The 27,919-nt window shown below is 40.6% G+C and overlaps 1 protein-coding gene across 1 annotated transcript; it reads right to left on the reverse strand.

The window, feature by feature from the left end:
• Positions 1-21: 21 nt before the first annotated feature.
• On the reverse strand, positions 22-27,887 carry LOC136440374 (dual specificity mitogen-activated protein kinase kinase 6-like). Its single transcript, XM_066436394.1, has 12 exons — positions 27,664-27,887; positions 22,164-22,224; positions 21,657-21,705; positions 17,664-17,777; positions 12,412-12,531; positions 10,820-10,936; positions 10,137-10,188; positions 9,673-9,800; positions 8,366-8,443; positions 7,647-7,786; positions 5,326-5,371; positions 22-4,466 (listed from the first exon to the last, which is right to left on the reverse strand). Exons 1-12 carry the CDS (start codon positions 27,668-27,670, stop codon positions 4,377-4,379), a joined length of 1,002 nt encoding a protein of 333 aa, XP_066292491.1. The 5' UTR covers positions 27,671-27,887; the 3' UTR covers positions 22-4,376.
• Positions 27,888-27,919: the final 32 nt, after the last annotated feature.

Here is a 27,919-nt window from a genome sequence, read left to right on the forward strand (position 1 = left end):
CTGTACAAAAGGGTCAAAAAGGACAGTTGGCAGTTTTCCCGATCTTGTTTTTTTATTTTATTTCATACAAACATCTGGACAAAACAAAGCTGAAGTACTTAATTATTACTGTGTAAAGATAAACAGAATACATTCTCTCAAGTTACAACCTCAAATCATTCTAAGGTGTTGAACCATGAAAAATACATTTAAGGTGCTTTTATATTGTGCAATGTCAAGAGCATAAGTACATACAGTCTCAGATGCGACAGTACAGGTACTGTAAAATAGTATTTCTTCTTCATTTTCAATATTTGACTTCTTTGGACCTTACAGTGTAGCATAGGAGTGTTTCACATGTAATTTTACAGCCTAGATCAAAAACATCAAATACCAACAGAAAGAACGACACAATTTTACAAGGATTACCATGATTTTATGAATATGTTGGTAAACAATGCAATACATGAATGCATGTAAAGCGATTCTGACTGATTTTTTTTCTTCAGGATAGTTTATACATTGTAATCCTCCCTTTACATTGTAATCCTCCCTTTTCTCACTAGATGTCTCTTCTACACCATGAGAGAACAGTACATTTGAGTTTGGGCTAGAGGCTAGTGTTTAAGACTTGGTGCGTGACTGCACAGTTTGAGGTATTGCACACCTTGCAGCCTTCACCCTTCTACAACAGTATTGAAAGTGCAAAACAGACATGTCATTCCTGTCAAAAATGATTTGATGATAGCAGAAAACTGTGACACTACAGGTTTTTATATTATACATTAAACCTTGAATAGTCTCTTTGCTCTATCAAATATGACTGCAGATACAAAAAACAATAGTACTAAACCCCAAAAGGAGAAAATTAGATATCAGTCATTGGCTAAAGTGATCCGTAATAAACAGTCTGTTTGGTAGATGTTTGGGCCTACAGGACAGTTGCAGGCTGCTGAATCCACGTTGCCTAATCAACTTTGCTCTCCCAACAGGTAAACTGGCCAAGCTGGCAAAGTAGATAGGCGGCTTTCAGCTGCCAGAAAACTGCACCACAGGCTGCAAATGAATATCAAAGGCCAACAGGATATTGAATCTAGCGTCTGTTGTGCGCTCCTGTGGATTTAATTTACTCATACGTGGGTAGTAGAGGGTAGCTAGCTACAGGCGGTGTGTTCTGTCAAGCTGATGATGCCTTTGTTGACTGATTGATAGCTTAGATAACTTAGCCTTTGCTCCCCTTCTCTGGATATCAATGCCTACGTTTGTATTATAACTGGATCTTAGTCTATATGTTTTTCGTTTAGAAAAAAATATCTTTTTTGCATATGTCTTGTAAATCCAAAGGATACCCTGTAATTTGTAAGTACATGTAGCTCATTTCATATCAGCATTTGGTTTTCATGCACACAACAAGAGTCTGTGAAAATGATAAGCTTTCTGCGGTAGCTACACTACAGTTGGTTTACTGTACCCCGCTGTTTATTTGATGCACATCTACAGATTTTAGCCTAAGTGTCATCATAGTTAATTTACAGAGTATGGGAGCCTCAGTAAACAAACAAGGATGACACTCAGACTACTACAGATTGGCAGCCTCAGTATACACATGTAAAATGTAAAGGTTTTGAAACTGTTCACAGTAGAAGATTGCAATTAGCAGTAATGCTTTTTGCTGGAGTTGTTCTTCACTACTTCAGACATGGCATGTACCAGTTCAGGAGCTCTCTCATATGAAGTCACATAAAAAATGTGCTACATTTCAGCAAAGTGGGTTGCAATAAGCTTTAATCCTGTTGAATGAAAATTGTGTCCCTCTCTACAAGCCAAGGAAGTGAAATGAAAACTTTCAAGTTTATTAATGTCTGAAGAACAATATTAACGTCCCACCAGAAACTTAACACAGACTGAGACAATGTGATAGATACATGTCTGTACTTATGTGTAGACTGTAGACTATAGGGGGTTCTTAAAATAACCACTACATTTGTACTCTTAATGTTGGCAGCTTGTGTTTGATATTAAATCTTGGATCACAGCACCTACATATATTCATTAAATATGCTACAACCAGAGTCTCACAATATGGCAGACATCCATGTAATACACACTTATTCTAACTACACCAAAAGAAAGAAAAGATGTACAATTAATACAAATTCTTCAGTTCGAAGGCCTAGTTTCTTCTGTATGTCTCTTTGGCAAGGAGTCTGGAGACCAAAATGCCAGTCTTGCAATGCTGTCTACATAAGTACCTATATACTTAACAACAATGGTTACCTGATCAAAGGAGCTCCTTCTCCTGACTTTCTTCTCATCCATACATGACTGTAGTACATGTAGTCGTAATTTTGCAATGTGTGATAATGTGCACCTGTGTGTGGGACTGACTTGAACTACATGTACAGTAGTTTACACGGTGTACTCTCCAAGCAGAGGAGTGGGTCCGGCAGGTTTTTGACATGTTTTTTAGGAGTTTTTGTCGGGCTTTCTATTTTGTAATTTTTTGTCTAGCCAACCCACGGTCGCCTATTGAACTTCTCTGCATAGCTGACTACCCTTGGCATACTATTCACTCCATTAGGCCAATTTCTACTATTTTCCCAGCGATCCGCGGAGTCTGGTAGAGGCTACTGTATGTATTAAAGGGAGGCAAATTGATCGGAGCTTTCAGTACATAGAAGGCCAGAAAGCCAATTTTCCACTTGGAAATTCTAACCGCTGCAGAAAAACCTGCCGGACCCACTCCTCTGCTTGGAGAGTATACACGGTGTGCATGCAGGCCAGACACACATGTATTATATATGTCATATTTCATATCATTCTAATAAGATTTCAATGTTCTTACTTAGTCTAACACCTTCCCTATGTAGTCATAAATCCTTCTCTTACCACTAACTCTTACCAGTTGTAAGGCCACACAAATTTATTTTCTTGGTTCTCAGACATTACCGTAAAATTCCTATTTATGTACGCACCCCTGATTTGGGGACGATTGCAGGCCTGACTCAGTGAGTTGAAACATTCAGGGGAAAAACCCTCCTAACGTACGCACCCCCTCTCCAGCATTTCGGTGGATAGTTAAGAGGTTGACATGATCATCCTTCCGATGATGTTTACTGACTGAAAAGGTTACTGAGAAGGTGTTTCTAGGTAGAAAATATCAAACAATATAGATATATGTATTATCTATTCTTTATTACTAATTGACTGTGTGGTAGCATTCCACACTTTATTGAAAATGTACTACCATGCTAATATGATTGTGATTTTTCCAAGGAAGAACTCCTCCTAACGTACGCACCCCAACTTTGGTGTCGGCCTGGAGCACCTGCTTGCGACTTGAAAAGTTTAAAAAGTGCGTACGTAAATAGGAATTTTATGGTATAACATAAAAAATTAGCCAACAAGAAAAACCAAGAGGAAAACTGGAATCTGACAAACACCTTGTCCTTGTGCTCTCTTTTCATGTTGATCTCCCACATACATGTAAGCATTAAATTCTTAAATCCGAAAACCAACAAATCGAATTGGTGTGGCCTTAACATGTGTCTCTCCCAAAGCTCTCTCACATGACCCACTTCATTCAAACAACATTTTAGTGTATGAAACACTCAGTGACTGCTGATGACATGGAAATATTGAGTTTCGATAAAATGACATTCAAGGAGAAACAGCGATAAAAGATTGAAAGTTACAGGTAAAATATGCAGTATAACTTCAGTCCTGAGCCTCGTCCATACTACCATCTCCAGCAATTTTACAGCGGCTACAACTATCTGGTCACAAATTTACACCAACCTGTGACAGACACTTAAGTACATTCTGACAATCAGTATACCAGCAGTTGGGTGAGTTCACTCCATGACTGGGCAGGGCTCGAAATACTGGGTGCACGTGCACCTGTGTGCACCCAAAATTGGAGCTGTGCACCTAATTTTTGACTTTGACTGTGGGTACACTGGTGCACCTAGATATTTCTGGAGGCAATAGGCCTTTGAAAAATAATGGTACTATTGCACACTAGTTTACAGAATATTCTTGAAATGTAAGTATCAGAAAAAGTACTATCATTATTTATAATGATGATTTGTAACAGTTGTACTTTATTTGATGTATTACTTGTTTGAAATTTTGAAGTTAGCTATAGAATTACAGATTGAAGTTCTTAAGAGCAATGAACTTTGTAATTATGTATTGCTGGCATTCAACTTTATTTTGTGGTGCACCCAAAATTTTTTCTGTGCACCTAATTTTTTGATTGGGTGCACCAGTGCACCTATTTCCCAAAAAAAAATTTCGAGCCCTGGTATACCAGCAGTTGGGTGAGTCCACTCCATGACTGGGGTAACTTGCACCATGTAGAAACTGAGATGTTGGTCCTTCTTCCATCACATTGACTAGTGGTCGCCGTCGGGGCCAAGTATTGATGTGACAAAACTTGCAACATCAACGGTCTGCTCGTTGTACTTCTTGTAGAAGGGGTGTTCCTGAAAATAACAGTGTACCATTCTGTGTTACATGTACGTCTTGCTCTACTGCTCTCCAATACATTATACAATGTAAACACTTTGTGAGCATCCGAAAATAATTTCATCATGTTGGTAGAATATAGGGTATAGGAGATTCTTTTTACACAACCAGGTAATCTCACCTGCTTACGTTTCGGTGCCTGTCAGACACCTTCTTCAGAGCTTCTGACTGGAGTACTGCTTCTCACCGCTATAAGTGGCTGAGGGGGGATACAAACTAAGCCACGTTTGGGACAGTGTTCTCACCGAAAAAGCACCACCTACATCGGCTACTTATAGCGGTGAGGAGCAGTACTCCAGTCAGAAGCTCTGAAGAAGGTGTCTGACAGACACCGAAACGTTAGCAGGTGAGATAACCTGGTTGTGTAAAAAGAATATCCTATACACTATATGAGCATGCCATGGTGATTCATACTGTAACATCATCAATTCCATTACAAAGTATTGTTTATCCCTGTCAAATGAATAAACCCTATATTCTTTTTGGATGAGTTCCACTCCACAATACACCATGTCTACCCATATTTTTACTCAATAATATTCTAAATTTCATTTCCAGATTGAGCCTTTATGTCTGTGCGACATTTTCTCATTTCTTCACTGTACAATGGTAATAGTATCCAGTATTAGATTATACTGCTGCGGAGTTCCCTGATGCAGGGGTAGGCAGCAGTCGGCCAGTCTTCACACAGCGCCTCCAAGCGGCTCTGTCCAGCGGGTCCACGTTGGTGAGGCCGCACTCTGTAATGTCCTTCTTAACACACTCAATCCAGGATAAATACAATGAAAAACAACAGGATTAAAAGCACTGACTTACCACAAGACCGGCATAGTTGGGCCTTTCTTTGCAGTTCTTGTTTAAGCTGAAAAGGGAAAGAAATAGTTTTTACTGAAACCAGATAGCTTTATTGAACTCTGAACTCATTATGCCGACATGTAGACTGTTGTTTGTAATCTGCTTTGTACTGAATAAGCATGATACATGTACGCCGAACCGCCAGCATATCGGCACTCGACGTGATTTTCAATTGATACGTCCAGAAACAGACAACTTCGTTCATTTTTTTCCCTTACATCGCCGCGTGTTTCTTTGTGGTGCCGACGTCAGGTGGCGGCAGCGCCCGTATATCGGCACTCCGCACGATTTTCAATGGAAACTGCATTTTTCTGTGACCATTCTTAGACGATCTCGAAAATTATGACGATTTGATGCCTTTATTTTCGAGTCAGCATGCGATGTCCCAGGACGTATTTGATGCAAATGTGCGAAATATGCAAAAATGGCTAATGCAATTATGCCATTGCATTTATAATGGAGTGAATAGGAAATGGTTTGGGTTTTCAGAATTTTATGCAAATCCCCGAAATATGCAATTGGCCGTAATGCAAATAGCTGGATTCTACTGTATAAGAATCCTCAGAAGGTCAACTCAAATAACCAGCAGGACCAGGTTATTGAACAGGGGAGAAGGTGGGCATTAGGGATGGATACCGGTTTACTGGACCTGATTCGGACCTTTATAACATCCAAGAACCGAGTCCAAAAAACCTGAAAGCCAAAACCTGAGTCCAAAAAAACCTGAACAAAGTCCAAATATATTTTTCTATTTTGTTTGATAAAAAGTGTTTTGAGTCTCGCCTCTGACAAAAAAGGAATTTAGAATAAGTGCAACATTCAAATATCAAACACTGGTTTATCTTGAAAGTTTTCTCACCAAGAAACTTTTATAGTCGTGCGTGTCAGCATTACTTGTAATTCTCTATGCATAATATTGGTCTAATAAAACAAAACATCAACTGGACAGGATCAGGTTCAGGTCCAGACCTGAACCTAAATCTCTGGACCTAAACTTGGACTTGGACCTTATTAAGCCGAACCGGTATCCACCCCTAGTGGGCATCAATTTCAAACCTGATTGCAGCACATATCATCAATAGAGTGCGCATTAGTATGAGGTATTTCTGGAAAATTACTAAATGTAATAACTTTATTGCACAACAATTGTACAAGGTACAAATTTAAAGTATGGCATTCATTGATACATAGATAAGATTCTATTAGGCTAATCAATCTATCTTATACAATATGGTGTAGTAGTATGGGATGACAATGGGATTTTACAATCATTGGAGGAGTTTCTAACGTCTAGACATTCTTTGATATATTTCCCAATATATACCATACAGGGGTTGTCACATGTCATTATAAAATGGGAGCTGCCAGCATATCAATGACAAGATAGAGATGGAGGAGGTTTGGTACATTTAAGAATAAAACTGGAAGGATTTGTGCAGTCTGTGCCCACTGAATCACCCAGTAGAAGGCAGTCGTGACATGGCCAACAGACTGTTCCAGGCCTGACCTGTTACAAATTGCCCAGCTTACACAACAGATATTTTTATCTACAGAGAGCAATCAGTTGGAGGGCTGCTGTGAGCTGAGCTGATGAAAGATTTGAGGATGACTTCAAAGCTGCGATGTCCCAAAGGTATCATCCAATCTGGGGAATCTCTAGCCTTAGTATGTTTTGTGGGCAACTCGGCAGCAGGAAATGAGGTCTATTCAGCCGTACATGTATGTACACAAGATATTGTATTCTAAGAATACATGAATGTCTACTCACACCCATACACACAGATATACAATGAGTATGTCTGCTCATCCGTACACAGAGATATGCTATCAAAGGACAACAGTTCATTCCTGCCTCTACAGATAGGCTAGTGATGCTGCTATGCAGTTTTCCTACCAAGGTAGTCATGACAATGTAAGATGAGAACATGATTGGGTAAGTCCCCACCAAGTCCCCATAGAAGTCACTGGGGGACCCCTTCTCTGTTTAAATCTCCCCAGTCTAGTACGAAGTAACTATTATTCCAATGTAAAATCCGTATCTGTATTTTCTCCCTTTTAGACTTTACAGTGGTTTTCATAGAATGTTAACGTATATTGATTCACGGTAAGAGTTGTATGATTGTATGTGTGTATGATTTATTTTTTAACTAATGCAACCATTGTATTTTACCATGTACCTTTGCAGCAAGGCTGGCCCCTTGTAATAGTAATAGCTAGTCGGGCAGCCTTGGCTGCTGTACATTGCACACAGCCAAACAAAATATTAAATAAAAAGTCCCCACCATTGTGCACAGAAGTCGACCAACTCAGGGGAGAACTTGTCTGCAGGTAGTTTGGGGGATGGTTCCTCCACAACCTGCTTCAGCTGGGCAAACGGCGTCAACCAGGACTCGTACGGAAACTTCCCCGTGGCTAGCTCAATCTGTCGTAAGGCACATCACAACACAGATCAGGCCAGGTCTACAGTACAGAACCCACATCAAACTACATCTTGGAAATGAGGACTTTTACCGATAGTTTAGTTAGAGATACTGAGATTGCATATGAACACTTAGGACAAATGATGTTGGATAGGGCAATATGGAGTGATGTATGTACTTGTTTAGTCCCGGCCGATGGCCGATAGATACATGTATATAGATAGTATTTGACATAGGCAAGCTCATATTTGCATCAGGTTAAACCAGAGCAAAAAATGAATGTTCATGTACATGTTACAGTTTCAAATTGACATAATGCATTGTCTTAATTATTGGTATGATACTTGTACGTGTACGTTGAAATTTCCACATGCACATTGAGCCTAGATGTCATGGGCGTTTACATTGGATTGGAAGTTACAGTCAAAATGGGAAATTCCCCTAACCCCTTTAGAAACTTTAAGAGGAGTTGACATCAGATCTAATCTTCTCGTAAATCAAGGCACTCACTTTACAGATTGGTATTATCAGTATTAATATTTAATAATCTCCTGAGATCTTCCTGAAACCATAAGACTTACCAGTGTAATGCCTAAGCTCCAAATGTCTGATCTGACATCGTATCCCTTCTGATTCACATCAGGGTTTATCCTCTCTGGCTGGAATGCAACATAATGCAGTAGTAACCATTAACAGACAGTAAACAACAATACAGATCTAATAGTATTACATGTACTATAAACACGTGAACAACAAGAGACATCAAAACCGTAAGTTCTGCTGCAGTACTGTAGAAAGCAGCTAGGAGGCCCATTATTGACCTTGACCTTTGTTTTCCCGACCCCTACCCATCTAACAAGTATCATAAGGACACATGTACAGTTTCTGGAGTTATGCTAGCAACAAACACACAAATATAATACACAAACAAACGGCACAGATATCAGGTGTCCTTTGACATTTCCCCAGGCCAGTTGCAAATCTAATCAGAGTAGAGCAGGGAGATGAGACACTGATGATCCGTGGGTGAAGCTGACAGAGATCAGACTGATCTCTGTCAGCTTCACCTACGGCTACAACTTTGCAATTAGTCCTTAGAAGAAAGCGTGATTATCCTTAGAAGATATAGACCCTGAGAGGAAGCATACATCAATGAAATGTTGTCTTTGCTGTACACTGGTCACAAAGTGGGACCAGTTTCTTGGGACAGAATCCTCTTATGCTACGGTCAGTTCCCGGGCCGCTTTTGGCACTTTCGGGCGTGACCCCTACGTGGCCAGGCGGGGCACCCTGCGGCTACCGGGCTATTTTGGGGCACGGCGGGGACCCGACAAAAATTTAGTTCTGACTTAAATTCTGCCCAGCCCCCGGGGACAAAAAGACGCTGTGACCTAACCGTGAGCACAGCGAGAGCGTACCCCTCCGGTTGCCGGCAGTCCATCGGGACAATAATGATTTGTCTGTTTGCCTGTTTGTTTATTTATTTGCACACCAAGAAAATCTATAATACATAATATGATAAACAATCTTGGAGCTTTCAAAAACAGATAAGGGTTGTTGCTTTGATATTTTGAGAAAAAAAAATGGTTTTGGGCCATGTTTGGAGTACCCAGTAGACTCTAGCAACAGTGACGTCTGGATGTGGTCATTTCTTGTGCAGAGAGGTCAAAGGTCATCCCGATTCAGGTTCTTGCAGTGGCGATGCTTTGTGCCGATTAAAAATTTTCAATATTCGCAAGATTTACAATTTAGAGGCTGGGCTACACTGTCAAGGTCAGTTTTTCATGGAGTAGACCTCAGGTATGTGACTTCTGATAGCTTTTCTCTTACATTATTTCCATGTGTAGGGATAGGAGATCTGATCATGATAGGTGGACAGTGCCCTTACCGCCATGTATGGCTTGCACCCAGCATCTAGAGTCTTGGCAACTGAATCCACCAGGTAACCGCTGATACCGAAATCACAGATCTTCACACGACCTTTTCTGTCTATCAAGATATTTGAAGGCTTTATGTCTGTAAAGAGGAAACAAGAATATTGCAGGTTACATTTTGGTCTGTATAGTGTTTTTCAACATCTGTAGGTAATAAAACGTACATCTCTATGACATATTACAAGACATCCTTGGAATTACTTGAAAATTAAACATCAATTTTTTCATAAGAATTTTAAAAAGAGTTTTTAATCTTTGGCACATCATCTTACACGAATATGCAGTTCATAACAGAAGACATAATATTTGAAAGAGTACATTGAACTTAAGCCTGAGTGTGTTACCATATCTTTTCTATAAAATTATGATTTTGTAAGATATCTCCAAAAAGCCGCTTACTGCATCTCGGTGCCCTTACCTCTGTGTATGACCTTTAAACTACCATGTAAAAAGTACAGTGCATCCACCACCTGAAACAAACCACACATCTCGTAAGATGACGGAAAGATTTATATCTTATAACAACTAAATCTACACATTTTATTTCAACTGTTATCAAATAAAACCTTATGTATTATCACTATGGAATGGGAACTGTACTGGCAATATTCCTATCAAGCACTAAATAGTAGCTTAATCAACTTACAAATCCACCTAAAGTGGATCTAGCAATGCAGAAAAGATGAAGGGCTACAGACAATCGTGTAAATTTCTGTAACTGGCACTTGAGATCAAACAAACGGCACCGACAACGGCGACGTCGGTGTGGCGTAACGGTTAGAGAGTTGAACTTGGAATGAATAGGTCCTGAGTTCGATACTCACCATGCCCTGACGTTGTGCCCTTGGGAAAGGCACTTTACACTACCTTCCCGGATGGTGGAGTGACGCCCACCGAGCCTATTCGGCTAATCTGTCAAACTGTGTGCCAAAAAACACACTGCGGATTTGGTTGCCGATGTGCCAACATCTACCGGTAGCACATTTGACACTGAGAGCGGTTAAATTTTTTTTTTTTTTTTGGCACTTGAGATACCTCACCCTAGTCCTTAAAAACTACCAGATTGTGAAGGAGACAGTAGATTGACTTTGTCCAACTCACTGCCACCGATATTTTGCCAATGACGTCCTCGGGGATGGTCTTGTCCAGGCTGTAAACTTTCTTGTAGAACTTGTCAAGTGAGATGTCCATCACCTCCATGCAGATCCACACATCACCCTGGATACCACAAAACAGTCAATCAATCAATCAATCTTTATTGAGAAACCAACATTGCAGGCATGTCAGAAGACACATCTGAATTTCATTAGATTATTCCAATTTGATAAGTACGTTAAAATTGTTTCAGTGGGTCAAATTAAATCTACATCACACAATTCATATTCAGGGACTTGTATACAATAAAAAGTTTTCTTTACACGAACACAGACGAGTAAAGCGTACATGGGCCTTAAACCAGGCTTTGCAAGTCCCTCAGAGCCCTCACGTTGAACGAGTCTCTGTGCTTTTTAGTCTTACTGAGTGGAAGTTTGTATTGGGTTTTCCTGTTCCTCAGATTATAGTCAGGTTTCTCTCTAGGTGGGAGGAAGACATTGCAAGGGTGGGAGGGGTCTCTCTAAGACTACACATCTTACAAACAACCTGAAGTATTGACGATCAAAAATTCAGGTGTTCACACCTTTACCTGTCTTTTTCTGTGTGCAGTGTTGGCATCACAAAGTGAAACCTGTAGTACTCTTAACTTAGTAAGTAATTCACATTTTACACATTTGGTATAAACAGCAGTGTATATTCATCAAGTTTCTTCCTTATTGAGAGCAACTTGAATAACATAGGCTTGGTACGACGCAAGACATCCATGATAATATGATCCAATAATCGTATTCACTGACTCCCTTACATAAAGGTTGTCAACATTGATTTCTCGCACTATGTATATACGCTTATTTCTTTCTCCTGGGCCAGTGCAGTGGAAGAATTGCCGGAGACACATAATATCTTACATGCCAATCGCTACAGTGTGCTATAATTGCAGAGCGGGGCCAGCTTTCATCACTGCTAATCCTCCTGAAATTAAAGAATTAATTTTATACTGGTGGATGCACACCAGTTATCGTATATTCATGCCACCTCACAGACTTGATGTATTTTCATCTTGCCTGAATCCTTCCTCCTGCACAGTATAATCCCACCCATCATCTTGCCCTAATCCCCTCTATATCTCTCTACAACAACCTGGCATTCAATCTTCCTAAACAGACACTTCCAGGGACTGAACCTGCTGCTCCACAGTAATCCCTGTCAATTATGCCTTCATTGACAGGTTTCCTGCCATGTACTTGGCCTTGGCTTATTAGACCCTTTCATCCTCAGAATTAATTCCTGTCATCCTATATCAAATATCTACTATCAGCTCCTTGCAGCTCTCTTCCACATTGTGCTCTTGCAGTGAAAGGAGCCCTCAGTGGGATAATGCTTTTCTTCTTGCATTTCTACACAATAAACATGATCAAACCATATTTCAACACACTGAACATCATTTCTTTATACACAATCAAAGTTACACCTGGATGCTCTCACCTTCAAGAAGTGAGCAACAACAACAACCCACTATTGCTTCCCATGAACAGCCTGAAAAACACATGAATGAACACAATGCAGGAGACAATTTGGATTAAAGTTTGAAGACTTACTTCTCTGAAGAGAGCTCCGTAGAACTCTACTGTGCAGGGGTGGTCAGAGCTGCGCATGGAGATGTCCAGGTCCATCAGCAACCGTTTCTGTTCTTTACTGTTTACCGAGACGGGAATCCTCTGAAGGGGAGGAAACAAACACAAAAATGTGTCCACCATGTACCAGAAGCATTCAAGGCGTCCAACAATGCCCTACTACATAGTGGCAATCAATATTTATTTATTTCTGTTTTCTTTATACAGGGTAGGACGCTCTCAGTGCTAACCACACTGCTTTTCAGGCGTGCCCTGTACAGAACGACATAAACAGACTGAATAACATAACAAGGAAATAACATAAACTAATGAACAAAAAGTAACCAAAATAATAATAATTATATACACAACCGAGCATCAAATCCAAATCATATACCATAAATCAAAGTTGATGTGGTAGGCCGGGTCTGCAGGTCAGAGGTCAGCAGTGATGTTTCACTAGCTTTTTGAAAGATACAGTCGAACCGTAGAACGCTTTATTTTCTTTTTTACGGCATTTGCCGCGTCACGATTTGACCCCGTTGCATGGGTGTAAACAACCGCCTGTCGTGCAGCAAAAAGACCTCGGACCTACATAATGTTTATATTTTTTCACATCTACAGGATCTGCCCAACACAACCATGTAGATGTTTCGTGCACAGCAAATTGTCAGCGAGCGCTGTGGCTTTCGAAACATTGACAATTTTTTGGTCAGTATATTTGTGCGTGTATTTTTTACGGTTCACCTGGAACCCACTAGATATTTACATCACCTGATAGCCCATTTCCTCACCTTCAAATTGATACCAAAGTCCCTTGGATGATTTTATGGGAACCGGTTTTGCCCCCCAAAAAACGAACATCAGGTCAATTTGTAGGGCGTCTTATTCTGAAGAAGAAGACAAACACAATGTCCTTTCACCATGCTTTACAGAACTCAAAACATATCTAATGGCATTGGTCAACTTGCATATGAATCTCACTTTTCCTGGCTTCAAGATGGTATTAGTCTTATTTGGAAGTGTTTCAGAATATTAATTTTAGACGGCAAAACATGAGCCGTTAGTTTCATCAACGTTCCCAACACCGGCTGAAAGTTGCAACACTGCACCTGACCTCGCCTGACCCCCGCGGCAGGAAAATGGAACGTACTGGCTGGGTTCGGTCGTTCGAACGCAGGAGTTCGAAGCGATTGACTTCAAATTTGACTATTTTGTAAATATCTGGTACCTTGTACTAAAACCTCTGTCTGTCTGTCTGTACTTGACTGTTATTATGTCAATTGTCATATTGCATGTGGTAGCCGCGTTCATACAGCTTCTAATACAAAAAATTGGGCTTTGTTATGCCACGCGAAATGTATCGAAATGTATCCAAAGCGCAGGAGTGCACGCATCGGTAGCTAGAACTAGGTAAAAATTTCACCACCGCAAAGTAGGTATTGTCGCAGTTTTTTGGGGGGCAAAACCGGGTCCCCTAAAATTATCCTAGGAACTTTGGTATCAATTTAAAGGTAAGGAAATGGGCTATCAGGTGATGTAAATATCTAGTGGGTTCCAGGTGAACCGTCAAAAATACACGCACAAATATACTGACCAAATATTCTTAATGTTTCGAAGACCACAGAGTTCGCTGTCTTTTTACAATGCACGAAATATCTACATGGTTATACTAGGCAAATTCTGTAGATGTGAAAAAGTGTAAACATTATATAGGTCTGAGGTCTTTTTGTTGCACCACAGGTAGTTGTTTACACCCATGCAACAGGGTCCAACCCCGGTCCGGCCGTGACCCGGAAAAAGCCGTCTTAGAGAAGGCTGTGCAGAACCGATGCGCATAGAGCTCTGCGGTTCGACTGGTTAGGCCCGACGTGGCCACTCTAACTTTGGAGTTTGGGTGTCCCTGTGGTGTAGTGGTCTGCACCTCTGCTACTCCGCCACATCTGGTTCAAATTACTTGGACCAGAAGGACTGGGGTTCAAGCCCCAGGTAGGACACCTCTGGACAAGAGGCGCATTGAGTCATACCAAAGACTTTATAAAAATGGTACATACTTATGAAACAGTATGGAAGTTAAACACACTCCACTGCCAGTGGACTAGCCCCCTGCTGCAGTGATTGCACCACAGTGTGGCCCAAGGGCTATGAAACGGAGATGGGCACCGCCCTATACATCAATTATGGTGTGGGAGGATTTTAAATAACTAGCTTTTAACTAACTCTGTATCTAAACTGTTCAAGTAGCAATTAGCTGACAAGGAGGTTGTAACCTGAAATGGCATGTCAAGTCAGCTGGCCACATGTTTGTTCTGTCTTATTGCATTGCATTGCATTAGTGCAGCAGATGTGCTACAAAAGGACACTGGCCTATGGTACCCTCTGAGTCATTGGAGAGGGCAATGGAGGACAAACGTTTCAAGGCTGACAGAGTGGTTCAAGTGGCGGAGGAGGACTGTCACTCGACATAAGTAAGTAAGTAAGTCAGTGCGGCCATTCCATACGGTCTAGTTACTGTGTACTTAGTAGTAGGTCTACAAATATGAATATTGCCCGGACAAATTTTTTATCTTATTGCTTTTGTCATGTGCTTGCATGGCCCTTGCATTAAGTCCTGCCCTATCCCCAAGACGTCTGTTCCCACCAACAAGAAGGACTGGAGACCCATCTCTCTCATCTCTTCCCTGGGGAAAGTTCAGGAAAGACTTGTATTGAACAAATTCTTGCCCGTTATGACACCTTGGATCAAGGACCAGTACGCGTACATGCCGAAATGTTCTACAACGCTTGCACTCGTCAAAGCATATCGGACATGGCTATCGAACCTGGAGAACAGAAACACATCTATGGTTCGTGTGTTGTTGGCAGACATGTCCAAACCATTCGACAGAGTTGATCATGGAATCCTTCTTCAACTCCTAGCATTCCGTGATACTTCATCTGCGATGCTGGCCTGGATACACAGCTACTTAACGGGCAGATAACAACGCGTAGTCGCCAATAACCAGCAAAGCAACTGGCCTGACGTCACATCAGGACTGCCGCAAGGGGGCGTACTTTCCCCATATCTGTTTCTCGTGTACATGTCGTCTAGAACAACTGTACATGCGACAACAAGCAACATCGGTTATGCAGATGACATCGGACTGTCTAGAACGCTTACATGTGACACTGTTAAAAGCGACACAACCATGCAAGAAGAAGCCACGCAGCCAGGGCAGGTCACAAGAACAACATGATAATGAACGGTGACAAGTCTTACGAGTTGAGAATGTGTTTCTCAAAAAACCCTCCTGCTCCACCTCCGCTCATCCTTGGAGGCAAAGAAGTCCCGGTTGTTGAGTGTGCCACATACCTGGGTTTCAAACTACACCGCAGTCTTGGTTGGGACAGCCAAATTACTCACATGGCTAAGAAAGGCTCAACTCGTCTCCACTTTCTCTGCATGCTTAAGAAGGGCGGGATGCCACTGGAGGACCTGGAAACACTCTACACTACTCCAATATGGTCCGTGTTAGAATACGCAAATGAAGTATACGTAGGCTGCAACACAAAACAGAACAACACTCTTGAAGCAGTACAGAGGAGGGCAATGAAGATAATCTACAGCTACAGCATCCAGACAACCCCCCTCCCCACTCTTACGGACAGACGGGAGTCAGCAGCAAAAACACTCTTTATGCAAATGCGGAATGTCAACCACCCCCTGCACTCCATGGTTCCAAACGACAGACACCTGAACACCCGGTGGTCCCTAAGGAACCAACACCACTTCTCCACACCAAAGTTCAGAACTGAGAGACTGAGAAAATCTTTTCTATTTCAGGCAATAAGCCTCAGTAATCAGGATCTGTAAATGCCGTGTTTGAATGCCTCTGACACTTTAATTGATAACGGACTAACCCACGAACGAAGTAATTATAACTGTAACTGTCTATGTCATTTTTAATATGTTTATGAATGTTTAATGTGTACATAAATTTGTCACTTATTCTGCAATTCAGCCATGTCATGGCTGCAATGCAATTTGAATAAACAGTTATGAGTACAAGTCCAAAAGATCAAAGAACCAGCCCTCCAGCTATACCGGTAAATGCATCACGTGTGCGGTATGATCAGAATCCTGCTGTGAAGAAGCATCTACTGTCTTCAAGAGTCTGTAAACAGGATATGCTCCAGGTCTTGCTGTTGTTGTAGTTGCAGTGAAGTTGCTACAGTAACTCAAGCCTTTATACTATAATATTGTTCTAAAGCAAAGTTCATTCATCAGTACTTTCTTTATGATCTTATATCACATGGAATCAAACCAAAAGGGCAAGGATAAAACCCCCAAGTAGGATAAGTATGGAGTGCACCACATAAAGTACCAAGGTCAAAACACCAAAGGACAGTATTGATGCAAGGAGTCATACTTGTAGAGACCGGAAGATCGCTTAAGACCATGTTCTTTGAACATAAGCACCAAAGCTCAACGGCTTCGGAAGCAGCGTTTCTGCCCAAGAGGCTTCCGCCCGTCAAATGACTGCCTTGTGTTCCCGGGATTAAAACAGCGGACGTCCCTCTAAAAAATTGCGGCATTGATTTTGAAAAAAAAAGTCGTAAAAAGTCGAGAAATGCGCACCAGCGATTTGTGTTTTCCACTGATGCCACTGATACCTTCAAAATACTTTGCGTTTGGTAACACATCTATAAGCAGCGACACCTGTGCTGCAGTGCAATGTGAACCAGTCAGAATTGCCTTGAAGAAGGTGACAGATGGTCACCGAAATGTCGGTTGAATAAATCTCTTGGTTGTGTAAAAATAGTATTTTTATTTGGTATACATGTTTGACTGCACTGCCCCGCCCGCCTTTCTTGGCATTGATCATGATATGGACACATTAAACCTACCTTTACTCAATGATTAATTTTTTGCCTCTCAGAATGCAGGAAATAGGTTCAAAATGTAAAAATGTACATAATCTTTTGCAAGAGGGGTGAAAGAAGCCATGTACATCAGGGCCTATCCCTCAACAGAGATCGATGGGAGGCATCATCAACTTTCTGCAACTTATCATTCACTGCTCGCCGAGTCACATGTTCTATCTGCGTGCATTTTGCTTCAGAATGATCTCTACCAAAAAAAGATGAACTTTCAAGCTGTAATGATTGTCAATAACTCAGCACCCAAACATGTAATATAACATTTCATTGGATTTCAATGACTTTGCAACTTATGAAAAATGTTGTCATTTTCTGACCTTTACAGCCATGACTGTATTGCTGGACTCGTGCCTCATCTTCTCCACAATACCATATGCCCCCCTCCCCAGCTCACAGATGGGCTTCAGGTCGTCTGCATTGCACGTAAACTCCTGAAACAGGGATCAACAAAACACAAAAGTCACATCAGTGACGAACAAGATTGGCAGTTCATGTCTCGACTATGGGGGATAGGAATCTATATCCAGGGCTCGATCTTAACTATGTCCCGATGTCCCGGGGCCACTAAAATTTAGGCCGGGACAACTGAAAAATCTATTTGGGACACTTTTGGGACAATAGGAAAATAATCAACTGATCAACATCAGAATGTCCGATCTCCCCGCGGTAGACCGGATCCGGACCGCAAGCGACCAAAACGTAATCTAAGACGACCACGTCATTTTCAAATGTGTGGCGACGTCAGTTTTTAATGGTAAGTTGCGGGAAATCACAGTAAATCGGCTCGTGTGCCGCTGGCAGCATCGCGCGAAAACGTAAACAATAGCCGAGTAGGTCTCCATGTGCACAATCTGCGGGGCGGTTCCCGACTATCAGAACAGCCGTAAATGTATCAGATTCCCGGGGAATCTCCTTATTTGGAAGTTAACAGTCCGCGGTTGACCAACACAGAAGCTGTTCTTTGTAAAAGATTCCTTTCTCTGTCAGCGCGGGGATAGAATTAATTCTTAACGGTATTTCTGACAAATTTCTAGAGCAAGGTTACGTCATTTTCCCATCCATAACAGCGAATTAATGCACAGAAAATTAATTTTTACAAAGAGAGGAAGATAAAGTTTCAACTTATTTAGAAGCTTCGCCATGATTGGACGATTCGGCTACTGCAAATTTGTGGTACCGCCCACAAACCGCCGACTTTCCTTTTAGCAGACTTTCTGCCGCCGACGTCGCCATGGTCGCGACTGTCATCAAAGGCTGCCGACTGTCAATCAGCGGCAACTTTGTGGGAAAACGCGCGAGTTGGATCTCCGTGTGCCAGTCAACAGCGAACCTCTGACGATTTTACGTTCCCTTAACTTTCCCACAGCGATGCTTGTACAAAGTTTTTATTAGACGGAAGTTCCACGTTATCTGTAAGACGCAGAACAGCGGTTTCAGCTTCCTGGAACGGGCCGGCGGCGTATGTACTTGGGGGAGAGGGGTGACGTGATTTCTTAGACGGGCCAAGGGCCGCGGCAAGGGACTTTCGTATTAGGATTTTCGCCGCCGACCGCCGAGGGAAGATCACCTCGGCGGCGATATTTCTGGAAACATGCCGGCGTCGAAGCGTACTATACCAGGAATATCGCTTCCAATTTCGCACCGAAGAAAACTTCTGACAGCGACGATTGTTGCGCTTCGACTTAGGACAGCCGGACACAGCCAAAAAAAGGAAAACTGGTATCGACTATTGATATTGTTGAGTAGCTAAATAAACTATTGATATTGTTGTTTCTGAGTTTCAAGTTGTCTTTCACCAGAAGTATTGTATGTCAAGGTCCTGTGGAGAAGTTGATTGACTGCCACGATTGTCATAAATATGACCCTCAAAACTGAAAAAAAGCCTTCTCAATACCCTAAAATGCAAGAGCTTCCGGGGGGCTTCGCCCCCCTGAGTCCCCCCAACGGGGCTCTGCCCCTGGACCCCGTCGGGGGCTTAAGGCAGCCCCCGAACCCCTGCCCCGATGCTGTGAAAAAACCTGGCGAGAACACTGTTCATTCTTTTCTTCCCACCTGCCACTGATAAAGTACAAGTGGTCCCTATAAATGTACTAGACTAGTGTCACTCAGTGACTCACTATGTACTGTTTATTTTCAGAAAAAGATTATGTTCTTAAAATGACGTTTTGAAGTTCCCAGTTCCCACTTGCCACTTGTTACATGATAAGACACTGCAGCAAGTGGTCTACCTGTAAATGTGCAGTGGACGTTGCACTACTATCCATAAGATATAATGTAATAAATCTGTTGTTGTCTAATAAAAAAAAAGAAGATAAGTTTGAATCTGAGTTGATTATTTCAATGGACAATAAGCTTACACAGCAATACTGTACTCTTACTGAGCTTTACAGTTGTTGTAATACATAATTTCTGAAAATAGGGTTGGGACAGTCCATCCTCACTTCGGGACAGTTGAAATGTATTTTTGGGACAATGCTGGGACAGTAGGGAAAAAAGTTAATTTTGAGGCCTGTATATCACCTTGATGGAATACAGATATTATAGATGGGGTTCAAAGTAACTGGTCCATTGTACATTCAGAGCAGGCTTTTAGCTAGGAATGCATCCACGCGTCAATTGGACGCATGATACTAAAATAAAAAGGAAATTGGACGCCCTCTTTTTCAGCTGGACGCACATGTGACTGTGTTACAGTGTCACTGATGCTTTTTTTAGTCCTACCAGACACTGGTAACATGAAATTGTTAATCCATAGAGCCCATTGCAAATTGGGAGACAGAGATGGAACAAGTAGTTTTTAGTGCTTAATAAAATGGTCTTCTAAAAGTATTATAAGACTAGAACACACCTAACCCCCGCATCACAGCATCCCCCCCCCCTCCATTGCCTTGTTATTATTGCCATACATTGTGCCATGTACAATTGTCGAGCAATAAAGTTCATTCATTCATTCTTGGACCCCTTGTCTATAAATCCTAGCTAAAAGCCTGATTCAGAGTAATGTCAGTCAGACAGATTCATTCATCATCAATCCTACGATGTCACACCTTAAGAAAGGCTAAACCAACCTGCAGCCTGAACTGATCGCACATTTATCACATCATGGAGGGAAAGGGGACAGATCAAGTGCAGAATAGTGTACCAGGTGGTTGAAGCCAGACACAAATTAATGTAATATTCTAGGCCTTCCTTTTATCTTAATGACAACCTAACATGTTTTTCCTTAGTCCCCTGACATTAATCTAAGCATTCCTTGAGCACCTGATGGCAGTACACCATTCTCATCAGATGAAGGTAAAAATAGACACAACAAATTTTCATAGTGATTTTATCTTGTCTATCAAAAGGTAAAGATGCAATTCACAACATTTGTGTAGAGATTCATTAATGTTCTTCACATGCTTTGTGTATGGCAAAGATTGATACAACGTAAACAATTTATGATGGCAACTTCCTATTCAGTTAACCTGAATTGGCACAACTCCACAAGACCCTTAGGGACAAATGATTGACATTTTGGGTTCAGCTTTTACAGGTTTGGCACAGACAGGTGGGCTGGAAAACTGCTACTGTGGACATTACTGTCACAAATGTAATATTGACTGCAACACAATAGGCAGAAGAGGTGGGTACAAGACATATTATTAGAAGATTTGGTTTGCAGCCTACTGAAACAGGAAAAGCAAGACTGGAATCGTGCTTGTTCAAGAATCAAAGAAAACAAAGATGGCAAGAAGAGAACTCACCAACACAAATATGACTGCAACATTCAGTATTGTTGTTACAAATGGGCAGAAACATAAACGGGTATCTCACTGGACTGCGTCAAATTGTGCTGGGAATTTTTTGCGAATTTCTGTAAATTTTCCCCATAATTCACACTGATGTGCAATGCACTGGTAAAATATGACACCTACAAACAAAATGGCCATGCTCGGAATGTCAGTCAGTTTCAGCTCCAAATCAGATACAAGACTTTATTGAAAATCGCAGTGTTGCCACTGTATTAAAAATCAAATTAGAGATTTGCTTTATGATCAATATGACCACACTTTTTAGGTATGTGCAGGCCTTTATAATCTATTTTGGTGGCTATTGAGTTTTACAACTGAACACATAGTAAAATTGGGAGTTAAAATTGGTGGAATGGGAATAGCAACCCAATTTGTTTTTTTCAAAATGGGAAAAACAGGACAGGCTATTCCGAGAAGCAACAAATTAAGTTGGGGTGGCCTAATCTTTCAAAAATTCTTCCACTGTACCTTTAGGACATAGTAACCTAGCCTAAATAAGTCTAGACCTCCACCTACCTTCCCACCAACACTAATGGTTGCAACAGAATCCAGATTTCTTGGTGGCCTGTCAAAGAGAAAATGGGAATTTCATCAGTTGTCACCAAACTGTGAGACGAACATCAACGTCTGCAAAAAGACTATCAGAACATTGGAATGATACATACTACAACATCTACACTACCATGTCCCAAGAAAAGTACAAGAGAATACATATATATGTACATGGACAAGACTTAATGTTACATTACAAACACACCAGTTCAGTATAAGTACGATGCTTTCTAAACCAATACATATGTTTGTCATGGTCAATGATGAACAAGCCAACCATAGAATACAAGCAACCTGTTTTATGTGTACACATAATTTCTTTGTTCATTCTGATCATGAGTGAAGCTGGACCACAGAATATGAAATCAATGTTGAAAGAGGGTCTAAACAAGTCATACCTTTTAAAAACGATGAAGATGATATGTGCAGATATCATCAAAGTAAACTATAGTGTTATATGCATGGCCTTACTTTGGACTTGGTGGTTGTGGCTCCATCCTAATGGGCTGAAGTCTGGGGGGCCGTCTTCTGCCTGTGGCAAGGGTGAAATCAGGATGGATTCACAACAGAGTCATCTCCCATAATATTAAAACATGGTGGATGTAAATCGGTAAGATAGGAGAAGCAATACTTTAGAACATTACAAGTTGCTGAAATTACGTTTTGGATCTGGTGGGGAGTAATAGCATTTCACAGGCCTGCTTTCTTTAATGGGAAAATTCATGAAAGAGTACAAGGTTAGGGTAGATTGGCACAATATATTTTATGTAATAGTACTGTATTTGACCTTTGGCCACAAGCTCATACCACTAGCCTGGAGTCCAGCCTTATTTATAGCTTTCCGTTCGCTACCCAAGCTTTGCTCATTGGCGAGGAGCGAAGCTTGGGTAGCAAACGGAAAGCTCATAAGGCTGGACTCCAGGCTACATACCACAGCTACATGTCTTGGCCTCTGGCTCATAATTTCTATCAGAGCTTGCGTAATATACATTATCCTCGACACGTGAAAATAATTGGACAGGACACTGCACTTACAAGTTGTTTTTCAGTTCTATTCATATCATACTCATTTACTGTATGATAGATATGCCATGGCATGCATATAACGTTAACTCATGCGTTTAAAAAGTATGATTCCATGATGCAGGGCTCGGAATACTGGGTGCATGTGCACCTGTGTGCACCCAAAATTGGAGCTGTGCAGCTAATTTTTGACTGCGGGTGCACCAGTGCACCTAGATATTTTTGCAGGCCATAGGGTAGGGATACTATTGACCAATGGTATACAAAATATTCTTTAAATTCAAGTATCTGAAAAAGTAATATAACCTTTGTTGTACTTTGTTTGATGCATTACCTGTTTGAAATTTTGAAGCTAGCTATAGAATTACAGATTGAAACTCTTAAGAGCCTTAAACTTAAATATGTTTTGCTGACATTAAGCTTTATTGTATGTGGTGCAGCCAAAATTCTTTCTGTGCACCTAATTTTTTTGGTTGGGTGCGCCAGTGCACCTATTTCCAAAAATGAATTTCGAGCCCTGCATGATGTGTTTATATCTCACAGCCAAGCTGGTTTCATGAGAGTCATTGGCACATGCTTGAATGTGTAGGGATTTGACAGATTTGGGTCTAGCATCTATATTTATTAATGTTATATAAACACAAGTCAAGCCATTTGATTGCTGCTGTATGACGCCATATTTTTTGTAACCTGTCACAAATGAAACAGTTGCTATATCATTTCCATACTCTAGCTAAACAAGAAATTAATTTGAAAGGACACTGCACTAACAAGTTGTTTTTCGGTTCTATTCATATGATACTGTGTATGATAAACCAGCCTTGGCATGTATGCAACTCATGGATTTAAAAAGTATGATTCCATGATGTGTTTATATCTCACTGCCAAGCTGGATTCATAAGAATCTTTGACACATGCTTGAATGTGGTCATGCAATCATTCACTCCACTACACAGGTGGTACGTACTTCAAGCTATTAGTTAGTTTGAGAGATATTGCATTAACTCTGAATCTAATCACTTGACATTGTCTTAAAATTAGATCACACTCATAGCTTATCATAAAGCTATCATTTCCTCAAGAGCTTGTATAAAACCTGTATCCCCTGTATGATATCCACCTGTATAAAAACCAATATCCCTGACACAGCCTCTACAGTAATATGGAAGCCATCTGCAAAGTTTTCACGTGCAGAAAAATCAGAAAAAATTTATTTCAGCGTATGAAATTTTGAATTCCCTTGGGATCAACTAATTTGCATATTTCAACGCGCAGAAAATTGTTTTGAACCTTGAATTTTTTTAACCTTCAGTTTGAGATTTCAATTCCCTTGGGATCACGCGCAAAGTTGTCACGCGTAAATTTCTCACGCGCAAATTTCTCACGCGCACCAAACCCCAACCCTACTACATTGACAAATAATGCTGTATTCTGCAAGATTATTAATATGACCTTAATAGCTGACCTAATGTGTGGATAAACATAGCTGATATTTAGGACTACAGCAGTATGAACAAAATGTCAAATATGACTTGAGGATATTCAGACATAGTTGCAGATCAGTAAGGATATTGGTTGGATGGGGGGAGTAGAAAAATGGTGGATGTACATGTATAAATATCATCATATTATCATATTGTAATGTCTAGATATAGCCAACACGAGCTTTTTGTCACTGTCTTTGTCTCATGTATGTTTCCTATGTTTCTACCACATGTATACTGTACAATCATGTTTCTCAAGTGTACGTACTTGCAATTAGCTTTGTTGTATTTGTACTACAGTTGATCATGAATAGCATTCCTTTTCAACCTGATTCAGAACATGCGCATGCTAAGGTCGTGATTTTTTGGTTGAAGATACAAGTGTAGCATTTAGGCTGCAAAGCATTTTTGTTTGAATCCTCTAACATCTCTCTTTGGAAGGTAGAAGGACAGGACAGGAATCTGTTTGTTGCTACAATGTTAGTTTCCACAAACAAGTAATGGATGGATTATGAAATCTATATATCTGGAAGAAAATGATTTTAAAGGCTGCTGGTTTCCAGGATTTATCAATCTAATAATTTGAAAATGGAAACTAAGGGAGACCTAATTGGTATACATGTTTTATTTGGAATCTATGTTGCATAAGCATGTCGTAGGGGGCTAATTATAGCTTGATTAATTCAGCCATGGCAAATATATACTTGTAAAACCTGAATCAGGCACTGACTGACAATGACCTCAACTTGTATCAGGGCTCGAAATTCATTTTTAGTAAAAGGTGCAGTGTTGCACCCAACCAAAAAAATTAGGTGCACAGAAAAATTTTGGGGTGCACCACATAAAATAAAGCTGAATGTCAGCAAAACATAAGTTTGACGCTACTGCCTCTCTTAAGAACTTCAATCTGTAATTCTATCCAAATTTCAAATTTCAACCAAACAACACATCTAATAAAGTACAACAAAAGGTTATACTGCTTTTTCTGATACTTACATTTCAAGAATATTCTGTATGCTAGTGTACAAGAGAACCGTTACCCAACAGAGTGCAAAAGAGGACAAAAATATCTAGGTGCACCAGTGCACCCACAGTCAAAAATTAGGTGCACAGCTCCAATTTTGGGTGCACACAGGTGCATATGCACTCACTATTTCGAGCCCTGTGTATTGTTGATATTATCACATACCTACCAAATTTATTCATAGGAAAAGTCATACATCAACTTTGGCAAGCTGTGGGCAGGTAATACGTCTTACCAAGGTTTCCAGACAATTTTGAAGTCATCTAATCAGTTTGATAGAATGTCTGAACTACACCAGAAGACTGATTGATTAATACCAGGAAGAAGGCTTATAATCTTGACAGGGACGAATTCATTAGTAGACAGATGTCAACAGAGAACAAATGAGGTACCTGTGCAACTGCGATAAGGCTTTTTTTGTGAAACCTCTCCATGAGAAGTGTTATTATCTACAAAGTTGAGTAAAGTTGAGGAAGGGCAAAGAAGACCTGGTTAGAAAACATCAGGACATGGACTGGCCTGAGTACTACACAACTGATCAGAGAGGCAGAGGACAGAACAGGATGGGCAAGGATCACTGCGGCTGACAGGCTGTCATGACACCCCTACGACCACTGAGGTTGTGGGTCATGAGTGAGTGAGTGAGTGAGAGTGAGTAAAACTGTGTGAGGGGCAACAAGGAACAAAACTTAATCGGTAGAAGCAAAATCTGATTTGAAACCCATTACAGATTTAACAAAGTATTCTTGGTTGGTTATTGAAGTACAATGTAGCTAGATTTCCTGTACAATGTAATTACTTTTGGACTGATGTATTATGATATGAGTGCTTCTCATTTAGGCCCTCATTTGTATAATTTATATTCATCCATGTTCACCTTCACATAACTTCGAAATGCCAAATAGTATGAAATTACAGTTACTTACCAATATGGAATAATAACATTTTCTCATCTATATAATAATTATGCAAATTAGGTCTTCATTTGCAAAACTTTTATCTATCAATGTCCTTCTATTTCTCAGATATATATGTTGCATGATGTGGGTTAATAAAATTCTCTCATTAATTATGCAAATTAGATTCTTATTTGCATAATTACCATTTCATTATATCAAGGAGGTTATATAGACAAGTTGTATACAGGTTCTAGCTATCCCTTTGTGTTTTGACTACTAGCTGTAGGGCACCTGGGGACACGCCCCGCCAGCAGAGGAATATTTGCCCCAGTTGGTAAACTGAAAGGTGTTACTGTTAGGTGCCACATGAGAGTTTTATCATGCCAAGGACATTCTATATAATGTCCTTGATCATGCAATATATCGGATTTATGCCATTTAAAACAGCAATACTTTATACGTTGATGAAAGTTAGACATCCAGGTAGTAAGAACGAAAGACAGTGGATGCTGTCTGAAACGTCTGTTTCAAAATTTTATCCAGTTGCTTGAGTAAATTTTTTTGGCGTAGCAATACTTTATGTTCTCAAGTTATGATATATTCCATACATGTAGTGTTTCATTGCAAAGACAGTTGATTTGCTGTTATTGGTATTACTAAACTAGTAACCTGTCCTATGCTACTTTCATGTAAAACCATTTTGCTCATCAGTACCGCGAACATTTACGTGCATGGGGGTCTGCATGGTGGGGGTCCTGGCAATGCTTAATGGTAAATTCAGGAGTGCCAGCAACAGTAAAGAAACTTGTTGTTGCAAAAGATTTTCACTTGATTGTTCCTTTGTGTTTTCGGGCAATTCGGTATTCAACTTCATTAAAAAAGAATTTAGGATAACAAGTGAAGTGCTATGAAGCATTGATGCAGCCAATTATGCTTCATAACATTTTACCAACAATGCTTAACATTGAATTAGCACGGGGCAGCTACATTTAACGCTGAATTGAAACAGCTTGCTACAGCTCACGAAAATAAGCATGCAGGCCCTCTCATGTTTTTAGTTTGGGCATCATTGTGGCAAACAAATAATGATCATTCAACAACTACCATCAACAACATGCTTTCACTACGTAAGATGAACATGGGGAAATCGGAGTGTGAATACTTTTATGTGACGTTTGTCTGGGTAGAAATAACATGTAGTTCCACACAATCAGTATACATGTAAATAGGTACCAACGTTTGCCGTGTAAATCACATTCTGATAGTTCGCATCAAATGTCTGCCGCAAAATAAATTCATAATTTTTTATCCAATCGGGTGCCCCCCTCCCCAATCAGTCCAATCTAAAACTGTATATTTCTACACGCACAGTCATCAAAGCTTTCCTCAGCGCATTCGATTGTCATAAATGCGTCATAATTAAAGATTACATCATCTATGGGTTTGTTGGCAAAATGAAATCTAACTTTGATGAGTCTAGACGATCGTCGAGACGACCACCGCCCCCCTCCCCCTTCGTCAAGCAAAATAATTTTTGTTACCTGCCATTCTGACGGCCCTTGGAAACCACCAGAAAAGAACTATCAGTTCTTGGAGGCACTTGACAGGACTGAATACTATGGAGAAACCTTTCTTTCCCTCAAAATGAACTGTAAGGTGTTGTTGTTGACAAACAGGTACCAAACTTCAGGAGTTTTACGGGAACTAACAATGTAAATGATGACCCCGTCCCTTCACAGGAGTTCTGACGTCATCGCTCGGAAGGGCTCGGTAACATTCGGCATAAGGTCAGGCATG

The sequence above is a fragment of the Branchiostoma lanceolatum genome, chromosome 8 (genome assembly GCF_035083965.1).
Source record: "Branchiostoma lanceolatum isolate klBraLanc5 chromosome 8, klBraLanc5.hap2, whole genome shotgun sequence".
NCBI lineage: Eukaryota > Metazoa > Chordata > Leptocardii > Amphioxiformes > Branchiostomatidae > Branchiostoma > Branchiostoma lanceolatum.